The following is a 19648-nucleotide window of genomic DNA, read 5'->3' as shown; positions in this document are numbered from 1 at the left end:
ACCATTTTTATGACATTTTGAGGTCAAAAAAATTTTTGACTTTTTTTGCCCGAAAAAAACGCCTTACTATACTATGAAGTTTTTTATGACATTTTGAGGTCAAAAAAAACTTTGACTTTTTTTGTCGGATTTTGACGCCTTACTACACTATGACGTTTTTTATGACATTTTGAGGTCAAAAAATTTTTTGACTTTTTTTGTTCGATTTTGACGCTTTACTATACTATGACGTTTTTTATGACATTTTGAGGTAAAAAAAAAATTTGACTTTTTTTGTCCGATTTTGACGCCTTACTATACTATGACGTTTTTTATGACATTTTGAGGTCAAAAAAAAATTTGACTTTTTTTGTCCGATTTTGACGCCTTACTATACTATGACCATTTTTATGACATTTTGAGGTCAAATAATTTTTTGACTTTTTTTGTCCGATTTTGACGCTTTACTATACTATGACGTTTTTTATGACATTTTGAGGTCAAAAAATTTTTTGACTTTTTTTGTCAGATTTTGACGCCTTACTACACTATGACCATTTTTATGACATTTTGAGGTCAAATAATTTTTTGACTTTTTTTGTCCGATTTTGACGCCTTACTATACTATGAGGTTTTTTATGACATTTTGAGGTCAAAAATCTTTTTGACATTTTTTGTCCGATTTTGACGCCTTACTATACTATGACCATTTTTATGACATTTTGAGGTCAAAAAAAAATTTGACTTTTTTTGTCCGATTTTGACGCCTTACTATACTATGACGTTTTTTATGACATTTTGAGGTCAAAAAAAAATTTGACTTTTTTTGTCCGATTTTGACGCCTTACTATACTATGACCATTTTTATGACATTTTGAGGTCAAATAATTTTTTGACTTTTTTTGTCCGATTTTGACGCCTTACTATACTATGACGTTTTTTATGACATTTTGAGGTCAAAAAAAATTTTGACTTTTTTTGTCCGATTTTGACGCCTTACTATACTATGACCATTTTTATGACATTTTGAGGTCAAAAAAATTTTTGACTTTTTTTGCCCGAAAAAAACGCCTTACTATACTATGACCATTTTTATGACATTTTGAGGTCAAAAAATTTTTTGACTTTTTTTGTTCGATTTTGACGCTTTACTATACTATGACGTTTTTTATGACATTTTGAGGTAAAAAAAAAATTTGACTTTTTTTGTCCGATTTTGACGCCTTACAACACTATGACCATTTTTATGACATTTTGAGGTCAAAAAAATTTTTGCCTTTTTTTGTCGGATTTTGACGCCTTACTATACTATGACCATTTTTATGACATTTTGAGGTCTTACAAAAAAATGACTTTTTTTGTCCGATTTTGACACCTTACTATACTATGATCATTTTTATGACATTTTGAGGTCAAAAAAAATTTTGACTTTTTTTGTCGGATTTTGACGCCTTACTACACTATGACCATTTTTATGACATTTTGAGGTCAAAAAAAGTTTTTGCCTTTTTTTGTCGGATTTTGACGCCTTACTATACTATGACGTTTTTTATGACATTTTGAGGTCAAAAAAAATTTTGACTTTTTTTGTTCGATTTTGACGCTTTACTATACTATAACGTTTTTTATGACATTTTGAGGTCAAAAAAATTTTTGCCTTTTTTTGTCGGATTTTGACGCCTTACTATACTATGACCATTTTTATGACATTTTGAGGTCTTACAAAAAAATGACTTTTTTTGTCCGATTTTGACACCTTACTATACTATGATCATTTTTATGACATTTTGAGGTCAAAAAAAATTTTGACTTTTTTTGTCGGATTTTGACGCCTTACTACACTATGACCATTTTTATGACATTTTGAGGTCAAAAAAGTTTTTGCCTTTTTTTGTCGGATTTTGACGCCTTACTATACTATGACCATTTTTATGACATTTTGAGGTCAAAAAAAATTTTGACTTTTTTTGCCCGAAAAAAACGCCTTACTATACTATGACCATTTTTATGACATTTTGAGGTCAAAAAATTTTTTGACTTTTTTTGTTCGATTTTGACGCTTTACTATACTATGACGTTTTTTATGACATTTTGAGGTAAAAAAAAAATTTGACTTTTTTTGTCCGATTTTGACGCCTTACTATACTATGACGTTTTTTATGACATTTTGAGGTCAAAAAAAAATTTGACTTTTTTTGTCCGATTTTGACGCCTTACTATACTATGACCATTTTTATGACATTTTGAGGTCAAATAATTTTTTGACTTTTTTTGTCCGATTTTGACGCCTTACTATACTATGACGTTTTTTATGACATTTTGAGGTCAAAAAAAATTTTGACTTTTTTTGTCCGATTTTGACGCCTTACTATACTATGACCATTTTTATGACATTTTGAGGTCAAAAAAATTTTTGACTTTTTTTGCCCGAAAAAAACGCCTTACTATACTATGACGTTTTTTATGACATTTTGAGGTCAAAAAAATTTTTGAGTTTTTTTGTCGGATTTTGACGCCTTACTATACTATGATGTTTTTGATGACATTTTGAGGTCAAAAAATTTTTTGACTTTTTTTGTCCGATTTTGACGCCTTACTATACTATGACCATTTTTATGACATTTTGAGGTCAAATAATTTTTTGACTTTTTTTGTCCGATTTTGACGCCTTACTATACTATGACCATTTTTATGATATTTTGAGGTCAAAAAATGTTTTTACTTTTTTTGGCCGATTTTGACGCCTTACTGTGCTATGACATTTTGAGGTCAAAAATTTTTTTGACTTTTTTTGTCCGATTTTGACGCCTTACTATTCTATGACCATTTTTATGACATTTTGAGGTCAAAAATTTTTTTGACTTTTTTTGTCCGATTTTGACGCCTTACTATACTATGATCATTTTTATGACATTTTGAGGTCAAAAAAAATTTTGACTTTTTTTGTCCGATTTTGACGCCTTACAACACTATGACCATTTTTATGACATTTTGAGGTCAAAAAAATTTTTGCCTTTTTTTGTCGGATTTTGACGCCTTACTATACTATGACCATTTTTATGACATTTTGAGGTCTTACAAAAAAATGACTTTTTTTGTCCGATTTTGACACCTTACTATACTATGATCATTTTTATGACATTTTGAGGTCAAAAAATTTTTTGACTTTTTTTGTCCGATTTTGACGCCTTACTATACTATGACCATTTTTATGATATTTTGAGGTCAAAAAAAATGTTTTTACTTTTTTTGGCCGATTTTGACGCCTTACTGTGCTATGACATTTTGAGGTCAAAAATTTTTTTGACTTTTTTTGTCCGATTTTGACGCCTTACTATTCTATGATCATTTTTATGACATTTTGAGGTCAAAAATTTTTTTGACTTTTTTTGTCCGATTTTGACGCCTTACTACACTATGACCATTTTTATGACATTTTGAGGTCAAATAATTTTTTGACTTTTTTTGTCCGATTTTGACGCCTTACTATACTATGAGGTTTTTTATGACATTTTGAGGTCAAAAATCTTTTTGACATTTTTTGTCCGATTTTGACGCCTTACTATACTATGACCATTTTTATGACATTTTGAGGTCAAAAAAATTTTTGACTTTTTTTGCCCGAAAAAAACGCCTTACTATACTATGGCGTTTTTTATGACATTTTGAGGTCAAAAAAATTTTTGAGTTTTTTTGTCGGATTTTGACGCCTTACTATACTATGATGTTTTTGATGACATTTTGAGGTCAAAAAATTTTTTGACTTTTTTTGTCCGATTTTGACGCCTTACTATACTATGACCATTTTTATGACATTTTGAGGTCAAATAATTTTTTGACTTTTTTTGTCCGATTTTGACGCCTTACTATACTATGACCATTTTTATGATATTTTGAGGTCAAAAAATGTTTTTACTTTTTTTGGCCGATTTTGACGCCTTACTGTGCTATGACATTTTGAGGTCAAAAATTTTTTTGACTTTTTTTGTCCGATTTTGACGCCTTACTATTCTATGATCATTTTTATGACATTTTGAGGTCAAAAAATTTTTTGACTTTTTTTGTCCGATTTTGACGCCTTACTACACTATGACCATTTTTATGACATTTTGAGGTCAAATAATTTTTTGACTTTTTTTGTCCGATTTTGACGCCTTACTATACTATGAGGTTTTTTATGACATTTTGAGGTCAAAAATCTTTTTGACATTTTTTGTCCGATTTTGACGCCTTACTATACTATGACCATTTTTATGACATTTTGAGGTCAAAAAAATTTTTGACTTTTTTTGCCCGAAAAAAACGCCTTACTATACTATGACGTTTTTTATGACATTTTGAGGTCAAAAAAATTTTTGAGTTTTTTTGTCGGATTTTGACGCCTTACTATACTATGATGTTTTTGATGACATTTTGAGGTCAAAAAATTTTTTGACTTTTTTTGTCCGATTTTGACGCCTTACTATACTATGACCATTTTTATGACATTTTGAGGTCAAATAATTTTTTGACTTTTTTTGTCCGATTTTGACGCCTTACTATACTATGACCATTTTTATGATATTTTGAGGTCAAAAAATGTTTTTTACTTTTTTTGGCCGATTTTGACGCCTTACTGTGCTATGACATTTTGAGGTCAAAAATTTTTTTGACTTTTTTTGTCCGATTTTGACGCCTTACTATTCTATGATCATTTTTATGACATTTTGAGGTCAAAAATTTTTTTGACTTTTTTTGTCCGATTTTGACGCCTTACAACACTATGACCATTTTTATGACATTTTGAGGTCAAAAAAATTTTTGCCTTTTTTTGTCGGATTTTGACGCCTTACTATACTATGACCATTTTTATGACATTTTGAGGTCTTACAAAAAAATGACTTTTTTTGTCCGATTTTGACACCTTACTATACTATGATCATTTTTATGACATTTTGAGGTCAAAAAAATTTTTGACTTTTTTTGTCGGATTTTGACGCCTTACTACACTATGACCATTTTTATGACATTTTGAGGTCAAAAAAGTTTTTGCCTTTTTTTGTCGGATTTTGACGCCTTACTATACTATGACCATTTTTATGACATTTTGAGGTCAAAAAAAATTTTGACTTTTTTTGCCCGAAAAAAAACGCCTTACTATACTATGACCATTTTTATGACATTTTGAGGTCAAAAAATTTTTTGACTTTTTTTGTTCGATTTTGACGCTTTACTATACTATGACGTTTTTTATGACATTTTGAGGTAAAAAAAAAATTTGACTTTTTTTGTCCGATTTTGACGCCTTACTATACTATGACCATTTTTATGACATTTTGAGGTCAAAAAAATTTTTGACTTTTTTTGCCCGAAAAAAACGCCTTACTATACTATGACGTTTTTTATGACATTTTGAGGTCAAAAAAATTTTTGAGTTTTTTTGTCGGATTTTGACGCCTTACTATACTATGATGTTTTTGATGACATTTTGAGGTCAAAAAATTTTTTGACTTTTTTTTGTCCGATTTTGACGCCTTACTATACTATGACCATTTTTATGACATTTTGAGGTCAAATAATTTTTTGACTTTTTTTGTCCGATTTTGACGCCTTACTATACTATGACCATTTTTATGATATTTTGAGGTCAAAAAATGTTTTTACTTTTTTTGGCCGATTTTGACGCCTTACTGTGCTATGACATTTTGAGGTCAAAAATTTTTTTGACTTTTTTTGTCCGATTTTGACGCCTTACTATTCTATGACCATTTTTATGACATTTTGAGGTCAAAAATTTTTTTGACTTTTTTTGTCCGATTTTGACGCCTTACTATACTATGATCATTTTTATGACATTTTGAGGTCAAAAAAAATTTTGACTTTTTTTGTCCGATTTTGACGCCTTACAACACTATGACCATTTTTATGACATTTTGAGGTCAAAAAAATTTTTGCCTTTTTTTGTCGGATTTTGACGCCTTACTATACTATGACCATTTTTATGACATTTTGAGGTCTTACAAAAAAATGACTTTTTTTGTCCGATTTTGACACCTTACTATACTATGATCATTTTTATGACATTTTGAGGTCAAAAAATTTTTTGACTTTTTTATTCCCATTTTGACGCATTACTATACTATGACCATTTTTATGACATTTTGAGGTCAAAAAATTTTTTGACTTTTTTTGTCCGATTTTGACGCCTTACTACACTATGACCATTTTTATGACATTTTGAGGTCAAAAAAAATTTTGACTTTTTTTGCCCGAAAAAAACGCCTTACTATACTATGACCATTTTTATGACATTTTGAGGTCAAATAATTTTTTTACTTTTTTTGTCCGATTTTGACGCCTTACTATACTATGACCATTTTTATGACATTTTGAGGTCAAAAAAATTTTTGACTTTTTTTGCCCGAAAAAAACGCCTTACTATACTATGACGTTTTTTATGACATTTTGAGGTCAAAAAAAAATTTTGACTTTTTTTGCCCGAAAAAAACGCCTTACTATACTATGACCATTTTTATGACATTTTGAGGTCAAATAATTTTTTTACTTTTTTTGTCCGATTTTGACGCCTTACTATACTATGACGTTTTTTATGACATTTTGAGGTCAAGTAATTTTTTGACTTTTTTTGTCCGATTTTGACGCCTTACTATACTATGATGTTTTTTATGACATTTTGAGGTCAAAAAATTTTTTGACTTTTTTTGTCCGATTTTGACGCATTACTATACTATGACCATTTTTATGACATTTTGAGGTCAAAAAATTTTTTGACTTTTTTTGTCCGATTTTGACGCCTTACTACACTATGACCATTTTTATGACATTTTGAGGTCAAAAAAAATTTTGACTTTTTTTGCCCGAAAAAAACGCCTTACTATACTATGACCATTTTTATGACATTTTGAGGTCAAATAATTTTTTGACTTTTTTTGTCCGATTTTGACGCCTTACTATACTATGATCATTTTTATGACATTTTGAGGTCAAAAAAAATTTTGACTTTTTTTGTCCGATTTTGACGCCTTACTACACTATGACCATTTTTATGACATTTTGAGGTCAAAAAATTTTTTGCCTTTTTTTGTCGGATTTTGACGCCTTACTATACTATGACCATTTTTATGACATTTTGAGGTCAAAAAAAATTTTGACTTTTTTTGCCCGAAAAAAACGCCTTACTATACTATGACCATTTTTATGACATTTTGAGGTCAAATAATTTTTTGACTTTTTTTGTCCGATTTTGACGCCTTACTATACTATGACCATTTTTATGACATTTTGAGGTCAAAAAAATTTTTGACTTTTTTTGCCCGAAAAAAACGCCTTACTATACTATGACGTTTTTTATGACATTTTGAGGTCAAAAAAAATTTTGACTTTTTTTGTCGGATTTTGACACCTTACTACACTATGACGTTTTTGATGACATTTTGAGGTCAAAAATTTTTTTGACTTTTTTTGGAATTTTTTGACACCTTACTATACTATGACGTTTTTTATGACATTTTGAGGTCAAAAATTTTTTTTACTTTTTTTGTCCGATTTTGACGCCTTACTATACTATGACCATTTTTATGACATTTTGAGGTCAAAAAAATTTTTGACTTTTTTTGCCCGAAAAAAACGCCTTACTATACTATGACGTTTTTTATGACATTTTGAGGTCAAAAAAATTTTTGACCTTTTTTGTCGGATTTTGACGCCTTACTATACTATGATGTTTTTGATGACATTTTGAGGTCAAAAAATTTTTTGACTTTTTTTGTCCGATTTTGACGCCTTACTATACTATGACCATTTTTATGACATTTTGAGGTCAAATAATTTTTTGACTTTTTTTGTCCGATTTTGACGCCTTACTATACTATGACCATTTTTATGATATTTTGAGGTCAAAAAATGTTTTTACTTTTTTTGGCCGATTTTGACGCCTTACTGTGCTATGACATTTTGAGGTCAAAAAATTTTTTGACTTTTTTTGTCCGATTTTGACGCCTTATTATTCTATGACCATTTTTATGACATTTTGAGGTCTTACAAAAAAATGACTTTTTTTGTCCGATTTTGACACCTTACTATACTATGATCATTTTTATGACATTTTGAGGTCAAAAAAAATTTTGACTTTTTTTGTCCGATTTTGACGCCTTACTATACTATGACGTTTTTTATGACATTTTGAGGTCAAAAAAAATTTTGACTTTTTTTGTTCGATTTTGACGCTTTACTATACTATGACGTTTTTTATGACATTTTGAGGTCAAAAAAATTTTTGCCTTTTTTTGTCGGATTTTGACGCCTTACTATACTATGACCATTTTTATGACATTTTGAGGTCTTACAAAAAAATGACTTTTTTTGTCCGATTTTGACACCATACTATACTATGATGTTTTTTATGACATTTTGAGGTCAAAAATCTTTTTGACTTTTTTTGCCCGAAAAAAAACGCCTTACTATACTATGACGTTTTTTATGACATTTTGAGGTCAAAAAAATTTTTGACTTTTTTTGTCCGATTTTGACGCCTTACTACACTATGACCATTTTTATGACATTTTGAGGTCTTACAAAAAAATGACTTTTTTTATCCGATTTTGACACCTTACTATACTATGATCATTTTTATGACATTTTGAGGTCAAAAAAGTTTTTGCCTTTTTTTGTCGGATTTTGACGCCTTACTATACTATGACCATTTTTATGACATTTTGAGGTCAAAAAAATTTTTGACTTTTTTTGCCCGAAAAAAACGCCTTACTATAGCCTACTATGACCATTTTTATGACATTTTGAGGTCAAATAATTTTTTGACTTTTTTTGTCGGATTTTGACGCCTTACTATACTATGACCATTTTTATGACATTTTGAGGTCAAAAAAATTTTTGACTTTTTTTGCCCGAAAAAAACGCCTTACTATACTATGACGTTTTTTATGACATTTTGAGGTCAAAAAAAATGTTGACTTTTTTTGTCGGATTTTGACACCTTACTACACTATGACGTTTTTGATGACATTTTGAGGTCAAAAATTTTTTTGACTTTTTTTGGAATTTTTTGACGCCTTACTATACTATGACGTTTTTTATGACATTTTGAGGTCAAAAATTTTTTTTACTTTTTTTGTCCGATTTTGACGCCTTACTATACTATGATCATTTTTATGACATTTTGAGGTCAAAAAAAATTTTGACTTTTTTTGTCCAATTTTGACGCCTTACTACACTATGACCATTTTTATGACATTTTGAGGTCAAAAAAATTTTTGCCTTTTTTTGTCGGATTTTGACGCCTTACTATACTATGACCATTTTTATGACATTTTGAGGTCTTACAAAAAAATGACTTTTTTTGGCCGATTTTGACGCCTTACTGTGCTATGACATTTTGAGGTCAAAAATTTTTTTGACTTTTTTTGTCCGATTTTGACGCTTTACTATACTATGAGGTTTTTTATGACATTTTGAGGTCAAAATTTTTTTTGACTTTTTATGTCCGATTTTGACGCCTTACTATACTATGATCATTTTTATGACATTTTGAGGTCAAAAAAAATTTTGACTTTTTTTGTCCGATTTTGACGCCTTACTACACTATGACCATTTTTATGACATTTTGAGGTCAAAAAAATTTTTGCCTTTTTTTGTCGGATTTTGACGCCTTACTATACTATGACCATTTTTATGACATTTTGAGGTCTTACAAAAAAATGACTTTTTTTGTCCGATTTTGACACCATACTATACTATGATGTTTTTTATGACATTTTGAGGTCAAAAATCTTTTTGACTTTTTTTGCCCGAAAAAAAACGCCTTACTATACTATGACGTTTTTTATGACATTTTGAGGTCAAAAAAATTTTTGACTTTTTTTGTCGGATTTTGACGCCTTACTATACTATGATGTTTTTGATGACATTTTGAGGTCAAAAAATGTTTTGACTTTTTTTGTCCGATTTTGACGCCTTACTACACTATGACCATTTTTATGACATTTTGAGGTCTTACAAAAAAATGCCTTTTTTTATCCGATTTTGACACCTTACTATACTATGATCATTTTTATGACATTTTGAGGTCAAAAAAAATTTTGACTTTTTTTGTCGGATTTTGACGCCTTACTACACTATGACCATTTTTATGACATTTTGAGGTCAAAAAAATTTTTGACTTTTTTTGCCCGAAAAAAACGCCTTACTATAGCCTACTATGACCATTTTTATGACATTTTGAGGTCAAATAATTTTTTGACTTTTTTTGTCGGATTTTGACGCCTTACTATACTATGACCATTTTTATGACATTTTGAGGTCAAAAAAAATTTTGACTTTTTTTGTCGGATTTTGACGCCTTACTATACTATCATGTTTTTGATGACATTTTGAGGTCAAAAAATTTTTTGACTTTTTTTGTCCGATTTTGACGCCTTACTATACTATGACCATTTTTATGACATTTTGAGGTCAAATAATTTTTTGACTTTTTTTGTCCGATTTTGACGCCTTACTATACTATGACCATTTTTATGATATTTTGAGGTCAAAAAATGTTTTTACTTTTTTTGGCCGATTTTGACGCCTTACTGTGCTATGACATTTTGAGGTCAAAAAATTTTTTGACTTTTTTTGTCCGATTTTGACGCCTTACTATTCTATGACCATTTTTATGACATTTTGAGGTCAAAAATTTTTTTGACTTTTTTTGTCCGATTTTGACGCCTTACTATACTATGATCATTTTTATGACATTTTGAGGTCAAAAAAAATTTTGACTTTTTTTGTTCGATTTTGACGCTTTACTATACTATGACGTTTTTTATGACATTTTGAGGTCAAAAAAATTTTGACTTTTTTTGTCCGATTTTGACGCCTTACTATACTATGACCATTTTTATGACATTTTGAGGTCAAAAAAGTTTTTGCCTTTTTTTGTCGGATTTTGACGCCTTACTATACTATGACCATTTTTATGACATTTTGAGGTCAAAAAAAATTTTGACTTTTTTTGCCCGAAAAAAACGCCTTACTATACTATGACCATTTTTATGACATTTTGAGGTCAAATAATTTTTTGACTTTTTTTGTCCGATTTTGACGCCTTACTATACTATGACCATTTTTATGACATTTTGAGGTCAAAAAAATTTTTGACTTTTTTTGCCCGAAAAAAACGCCTTACTATACTATGACGTTTTTTATGACATTTTGAGGTCAAAAAAAATTTTGACTTTTTTTGTCGGATTTTGACACCTTACTATACTATGATGTTTTTGATGACATTTTGAGGTCAAAAAATTTTTTGCCTTTTTTTGTCCGATTTTGACGCCTTACTATACTATGACCATTTTTATGACATTTTGAGGTCAAAAAATGTTTTTACATTTTTTGGCCGATTTTGACGCCTTACTGTGCTATGACATTTTGAGGTCAAAAAATTTTTTGACTTTTTTTGTCCGATTTTGACGCCTTACTATTCTATGACCATTTTTATGACATTTTGAGGTCAAAAATTTTTTTGACTTTTTTTGTCCGATTTTGACGCCTTACTATACTATGATCATTTTTATGACATTTTGAGGTCAAAAAAAATTTTGACTTTTTTTGTCCGATTTTGACGCCTTACTACACTATGACCATTTTTATGACATTTTGAGGTCAAAAAAATTTTTGCCTTTTTTTGTCGGATTTTGACGCCTTACTATACTATGACCATTTTTATGACATTTTGAGGTCTTACAAAAAAATGACTTTTTTTGTCCGATTTTGACACCTTACTATACTATGATCATTTTTATGACATTTTGAGGTCAAAAAAAATTTTGACTTTTTTTGTCGGATTTTGACGCCTTACTACACTATGACCATTTTTATGACATTTTGAGGTCAAAAAAGTTTTTGCCTTTTTTTGTCGGATTTTGACGCCTTACTATACTATGACCATTTTTATGACATTTTGAGGTCAAAAAAAAATTTTGACTTTTTTTGCCCGAAAAAAACGCCTTACTATACTATGACCATTTTTATGACATTTTGAGGTCAAATAATTTTTTTACTTTTTTTGTCCGATTTTGACGCCTTACTATACTATGACCATTTTTATGACATTTTGAGGTCAAAAAAATTTTTGACTTTTTTTGCCCGAAAAAAACGCCTTACTATACTATGACGTTTTTTATGACATTTTGAGGTCAAAAAAAAATTTTGACTTTTTTTGCCCGAAAAAAACGCCTTACTATACTATGACCATTTTTATGACATTTTGAGGTCAAATAATTTTTTTACTTTTTTTGTCGGATTTTGACACCTTACTACACTATGACGTTTTTTATGACATTTTGAGGTCAAAAATTTTTTTTACTTTTTTTGTCCGATTTTGACGCCTTACTATACTATGACCATTTTTATGACATTTTGAGGTCAAAAAATGTTTTGACTTTTTTTGTCTGATTTTGACGCCTTACTATACTATGACGTTTTTTATGACATTTTGAGGTCAAAAAAAAATTTGACTTTTTTTGTTCGATTTTGACGCTTTACTATACTATGACGTTTTTTATGACATTTTGAGGTCAAAAAAAATTTTGACTTTTTTTGTCCGATTTTGACGCCTTACTATACTATGATGTTTTTTATGACATTTTGAGGTCAAAAAAAATTTTGACTTTTTTTGTCCGATTTTGACGCCTTACTATACTATGACCATTTTTATGACATTTTGAGGTCAAGTAATTTTTTGACTTTTTTTGTCCGATTTTGACGCCTTACTATACTATGATGTTTTTTATGACATTTTGAGGTCAAAAAATTTTTTGACTTTTTTTGTCCGATTTTGACGCCTTACTACACTATGACCATTTTTATGACATTTTGAGGTCAAAAAAAATTTTGACTTTTTTTGCCCGAAAAAAACGCCTTACTATACTATGACCATTTTTATGACATTTTGAGGTCAAATAATTTTTTTACTTTTTTTGTCAGATTTTGACGCCTTACTATACTATGATCATTTTTATGACATTTTGAGGTCAAAAAAAATTTTGACTTTTTTTGTCGGATTTTGACGCCTTACTACACTATGACCATTTTTATGACATTTTGAGGTCAAAAAAGTTTTTGCCTTTTTTTGTCGGATTTTGACGCCTTACTATACTATGACCATTTTTATGACATTTTGAGGTCAAAAAAAATTTTGACTTTTTTTGCCCGAAAAAAACGCCTTACTATACTATGACCATTTTTATGACATTTTGAGGTCAAATAATTTTTTTACTTTTTTTGTCCGATTTTGACGCCTTACTATACTATGACCATTTTTATGACATTTTGAGGTCAAAAAATTTTTTGACTTTTTTTGCCCGAAAAAAACGCCTTACTATACTATGACGTTTTTTATGACATTTTGAGGTCAAAAAAAATTTTGACTTTTTTTGTCGGATTTTGACGCCTTACTACACTATGACGTTTTTTATGACATTTTGAGGTCAAAAATTTTTTTTACTTTTTTTGTCCGATTTTGACGCCTTACTATACTATGACCATTTTTATGACATTTTGAGGTCAAAAAATGTTTTGACTTTTTTTGTCCGATTTTGACGCCTTACTATACTATGACGTTTTTTATGACATTTTGAGGTCCAAAAAAATTTTGACTTTTTTTGTCCGATTTTGACGCCTTACTATACTATGACGTTTTTTATGACATTTTGAGGTCAAAAAATTTTTTGACTTTTTTTGTTCGATTTTGACGCTTTACTATACTATGACGTTTTTTATGACATTTTGAGGTCAAAAAAAAATTTGACTTTTTTTGTCCGATTTTGACGCCTTACTATACTATGACGTTTTTTATGACATTTTGAGGTCAAAAAATTTTTTGACTTTTTTTGTCGGATTTTGACGCCTTACTAAACTATGACCATTTTTATGACATTTTGAGGTCAAAAAATGTTTTGACTTTTTTTGCCCGAAAAAAACGCCTTACTATACTATGACCATTTTTATGACATTTTGAGGTCAAATAATTTTTTTACTTTTTTTGTCAGATTTTGACGCCTTACTATACTATGATCATTTTTATGACATTTTGAGGTCAAAAAAAATTTTGACTTTTTTTGTCGGATTTTGACGCCTTACTACACTATGACCATTTTTATGACATTTTGAGGTCAAAAAAGTTTTTGCCTTTTTTTGTCGGATTTTGACGCCTTACTATACTATGACCATTTTTATGACATTTTGAGGTCAAAAAAAATTTTGACTTTTTTTGCCCGAAAAAAACGCCTTACTATACTATGACCATTTTTATGACATTTTGAGGTCAAATAATTTTTTTACTTTTTTTGTCCGATTTTGACGCCTTACTATACTATGACCATTTTTATGACATTTTGAGGTCAAAAAATTTTTTGACTTTTTTTGCCCGAAAAAAACGCCTTACTATACTATGACGTTTTTTATGACATTTTGAGGTCAAAAAAAATTTTGACTTTTTTTGTCGGATTTTGACGCCTTACTACACTATGACGTTTTTTATGACATTTTGAGGTCAAAAATTTTTTTTACTTTTTTTGTCCGATTTTGACGCCTTACTATACTATGACCATTTTTATGACATTTTGAGGTCAAAAAATGTTTTGACTTTTTTTGTCCGATTTTGACGCCTTACTATACTATGACGTTTTTTATGACATTTTGAGGTCCAAAAAAATTTTGACTTTTTTTGTCCGATTTTGACGCCTTACTATACTATGACGTTTTTTATGACATTTTGAGGTCAAAAAAATTTTTGACTTTTTTTGTTCGATTTTGACGCTTTACTATACTATGACGTTTTTTATGACATTTTGAGGTCAAAAAAAAATTTGACTTTTTTTGTCCGATTTTGACGCCTTACTATACTATGACGTTTTTTATGACATTTTGAGGTCAAAAAATTTTTTGACTTTTTTTGTCGGATTTTGACGCCTTACTAAACTATGACCATTTTTATGACATTTTGAGGTCAAAAAATGTTTTGACTTTTTTTGTTCGATTTTGACGCTTTACTATACTATGACGTTTTTTATGACATTTTGAGGTCAAAAAATTTTTTGACTTTTTTTGTCCGATTTTGACGCCTTACTATACTATGACGTTTTTTATGACATTTTGAGGTAAAAAAATTTTTGACTTTTTTTGTTCGATTTTGACGCATTACTATACTATGACCATTTTTATGACATTTTGAGGTCAAAAAATGTTTTGACTTTTTTTGTCCGATTTTGACGCCTTACTATACTATGACGTTTTTTATGACATTTTGAGGTCAAAAAAAATTTTGACTTTTTTTGTCCGATTTTGACGCCTTACTATACTATGACGTTTTTTATGACATTTTGAGGTCAAAAAAAATTTTGACTTTTTTTGTCGGATTTTGACGCCTTACTATACTATGATGTTTTTGATGACATTTTGAGGTCAAAAATTTTTTTGACTTTTTTTGTCCGATATTGACGCCTTACTACACTATGACCATTTTTATGACATTTTGAGGTCAAAAATTTTTTTGACTTTTTTTGTTCGATTTTGACGCCTTACTATACTATGACCATTTTTATGACATTTTGAGGTCAAATAATTTTTTGACTTTTTTTGTCCGATTTTGACGCCTTACTATACTATGACCATTTTTATGATATTTTGAGGTCAAAAAATGTTTTTACTTTTTTTGGCCGATTTTGACGCCTTACTGTGCTATGACATTTTGAGGTCAAAAAATTTTTTGACTTTTTTTGTCCGATTTTGACGCTTTACTATACTATGACGTTTTTTATGACATTTTGAGGTCAAAAATTTTTTTGACTTTTTTTGTCCGATTTTGACGCCTTACTATACTATGATCATTTTTATGACATTTTGAGGTCAAAAAAAATTTTGACTTTTTTTGTCCGATTTTGACGCCTTACTACACTATGACCATTTTTATGACATTTTGAGGTCAAAAAAATTTTTGCCTTTTTTTGTCGGATTTTGACGCCTTACTATACTATGACCATTTTTATGACATTTTGAGGTCTTACAAAAAAATGACTTTTTTTGTCCGATTTTGACACCTTACTATACTATGATGTTTTTTATGACATTTTGAGGTCAAAAATCTTTTTGACTTTTTTTGCCCGAAAAAAACGCCTTACTATACTATGACGTTTTTTATGACATTTTGAGGTCAAAAAAAATTTTGACTTTTTTTGTCGGATTTTGACGCCTTACTATACTATGATGTTTTTGATGACATTTTGAGGTCAAAAAATGTTTTGACTTTTTTTGTCCGATTTTGACGCCTTACTACACTATGACCATTTTTATGACATTTTGAGGTCAAAAAATTTTTTGACTTTTTTTGTCCGATTTTGACGCCTTACTATACTATGACCATTTTTATGACATTTTGAGGTCAAATAATTTTTTGACTTTTTTTGTCCGATTTTGACGCCTTACTATACTATGACGTTTTTGATGACATTTTGAGGTCAAAAATTTTTTTGACTTTTTTTGTCCGATTTTGACGCATTACTATACTATAACCATTTTTATGACATTTTGAGGTCAAAATTTTTTTTTACTTTTTTTGTCCGATTTTGACGCCTTACTACACTATGACCATTTTTATGACATTTTGAGGTCAAAAAAATTTTTGACTTTTTTTGCCCGAAAAAAACGCCTTACTATACTATGAAGTTTTTTATGACATTTTGAGGTCAAAAAAAATTTTGACTTTTTTTGTCGGATTTTGACGCCTTACTACACTATGACGTTTTTGATGACATTTTGAGGTCAAAAAATTTTTTGACTTTTTTTGTCCGATTTTGACGCATAACTATACTATGACGATTTTTATGACATTTTGAGGTCAAAAAATTTTTTGACTTTTTTTGTCCGATTTTGACGCCTTACTATACTATGACGTTTTTTATGACATTTTGAGGTCAAAAAAATGTTTGACATTTTTTGTCCGATTTTGACGCCTTACTATACTATGACCATTTTTATGACATTTTGAGGTCAAAAAATTTTTTTGACTTTTTTTGTCCGATTTTGACGCCTTACTATACTATGACGTTTTTTATGACATTTTGAGGTCAAAAAATTTTTTGACTTTTTTTGTCAGATTTTGACGCCTTACTACACTATGACCATTTTTATGACATTTTGAGGTCAAAAAATTTTTTTACTTTTTTTGTCCGATTTTGACGCCTTACTATACTATGACCATTTTTATGACATTTTGAGGTCAAAAAATGTTTTGACTTTTTTTGTTCGATTTTGACGCTTTACTATACTATGACGTTTTTTATGACATTTTGAGGTCAAAAAAATTTTGACTTTTTTTGTCCGATTTTGATGCTTTACTATACTATGATGTTTTTTATGACATTTTGAGGTCAAAAAAATTTTTGACTTTTTTTGTCCGATTTTGATGCTTTACTATACTATGACGTTTTTTATGACATTTTGAGGTCAAAATTTTTTTTGACTTTTTTTGTCCGATGTTGACGCCTTACTATACTATGACCATTTCTATGACATTTTGAGGTCAAAAAATTTTTTGACTTTTTTTGTCCGATTTTGACACCTTACTATACTATGATCATTTTTATGACATTTTGAGGTCAAAAAATTTTTTGACTTTTTTGGTCCGATTTTGACGCCTTACTATACTATGACCATTTTTATGACATTTTGAGGTCAAAAAAATTTTTGATTTTTTTTCGCCGATTGTGACGCCTTACTATACTATGACGTTTTTTATGACATTTTGAGGTCAAAAAAATTTTTGACTTTTTTTGTCCGATTTTGACGCCTTACTATACTATGACCATTTTTATGACATTTTGAGGTCAAAAATTTTTTTGACTTTTTTTGTCCGATTTTGACGCCTTACTATACTATGACCATTTTTATGACATTTTGAGGTCAAAAAAATTTTTGACTTTTTTTGTCCGATTTTGACGCCTTACGGCTGTATGACATTTTTCATGACATTTTGAGGTCTTACTAAAATATGACTTTTTTATGACATTTTGAGGTCTTACTAAAATATGACTTTTTTATGACATTTTGAGGTCTTACTAAAATATGACTTTTTTTGGCATATTTTGACGCCTTACTAGTCTATGACTTTTTTACGACATTTTGAGGTCTTACTAAAATATTACTTTTTTTGGTATATTTTGACGCCTTACTATACTATGACGTTTTTTATGACATTTTGGGGTCTTACTAAAATATGACTTTTTTTGGCATATTTTGACGCCTAAGTATACTATGAAGTGTTTCATGACATTCTGAGGTCTTATTAAAATAAACAGCTAGCCCCTGATCAATATGTCCCAAAAACACAAAAATGTAACAGCATGTTAAATATATGGGTTGTAATGTTGGCTATTTTAACATGGGGGTAAATGAATAATTGCTCACTTCTGGAGCCAGCCCCCAGCTGCAGCCGAGAAACGCGAATGCGGAAGTGATCCTCACTGCTGAAACCTGCAGCTCTTGCCTTGGTTACGTTCCACTCTGTGCCACCTGCGGCTGCGAGGACACGCTGCTGCGGTACACTGATACTGCATTTTATAGGGTAAAAAAACGTTCCGACCACCGGCCGGGAACAGACCGGCCGTTCGGGAAACCTCCTGAACCTCCCGATGGCCAGCCCGCCCCTGGTCACCAGCTTTTAAAGATTAAAGTTTTGAGTAGGAACCAATAGGTTTGGGGCCACAGTTCAGGAAAGTCAGACATTGTTTATTCTGGTCTTTTCATGAGATTTGCTAATAACATGAAAAATGTTGGATAATGCGAGCCTTATCCTTCAAAAGCTGATTTCATTACCTTGATTGACAGCAGCTCTGTGATGAGAGGCAGGAAAATATACTCTTCGCTGTCCCATATCTGCTTGTTGCTTACTTCCACACGGCCTCGTAGCCGCCAGCGTTGTCGCCCATAACGCATTAGAACCTAAAGGGCCCAAAAACATCTGATGTGATGCAACGAGCACAGAGACTCTGTCAAAATCTGTGTCTACGTGCTTGAATTTGTGTTTCTTACCTCATACTGGTCACCAGCACACAGCCGTGCAAAGCCAGCGAGGCCTGAAACGGCAGAAATCAACAGAAAAATGAGAACTGGACTAATAGTGAGAATAGGAAGTAACATGAGCTTTTAAAAAGTGACATAAAGTGACTCACCCTTCATCTTGACATGAAATTCTCCCATCTGGCTTTCTAATTCACTCTCAAGTGAGCACATGTGCTGCAGAGACAGAACAAATGAAGAGTTTAAATAGTATATCATAGTATATCAATGAACTATTTGGAAAAGTGATTAATGATTTCAGATGTTTTTCAAGCTAAAAGTTTTTCAGTTTTTTAGCTTCTCTGATGTGATGACTTGCTGCTTCTCTTAAATGATATTATACTGAATATCTGCTGATCAGACAAAACAAGCAATTTAAATATGTCACCTTGGACCTTGTACCTGTAGAAACCTGTAGATTACTCTGTCATTAAAATAACTTCCCAAATTATATTAGAATATATATGGCCTGATATCTATGTTCAGCAAAATACTAGAAGTTCGCACAGTGAACCACAGCCAGTGTACATGCTGACACATTCAGTCCTGACTCATTGAC

The 19648-nt window shown here is 29.9% G+C and overlaps 1 protein-coding gene across 1 annotated transcript in view; it reads right to left on the bottom strand.

Annotated features, from left to right (window-relative positions):
- LOC121180642 (rho family-interacting cell polarization regulator 1-like) overlaps window positions 1-19648 on the bottom strand; it is a gene marked incomplete at its 5' end in the record, with an annotated part of 44032 nt that overhangs the window by 20035 nt on the left and 4349 nt on the right. Inside the window, 3 exons of the mRNA XM_041036232.1 lie at window positions 18847-18972; window positions 19063-19106; window positions 19203-19266. Of these exons, the coding sequence (XP_040892166.1) occupies window positions 18847-18972; window positions 19063-19106; window positions 19203-19266 (234 nt within the window). The remainder of the gene's footprint in view (window positions 1-18846; window positions 18973-19062; window positions 19107-19202; window positions 19267-19648) is intronic.

This window comes from Toxotes jaculatrix, chromosome 1, assembly GCF_017976425.1.
Source record: "Toxotes jaculatrix isolate fToxJac2 chromosome 1, fToxJac2.pri, whole genome shotgun sequence".
Taxonomy (NCBI): Eukaryota; Metazoa; Chordata; class Actinopteri; family Toxotidae; genus Toxotes; species Toxotes jaculatrix.
Note: the sequence above shows the minus strand (reverse complement) of the source record. Positions and strands in the feature narration are given on the sequence as shown.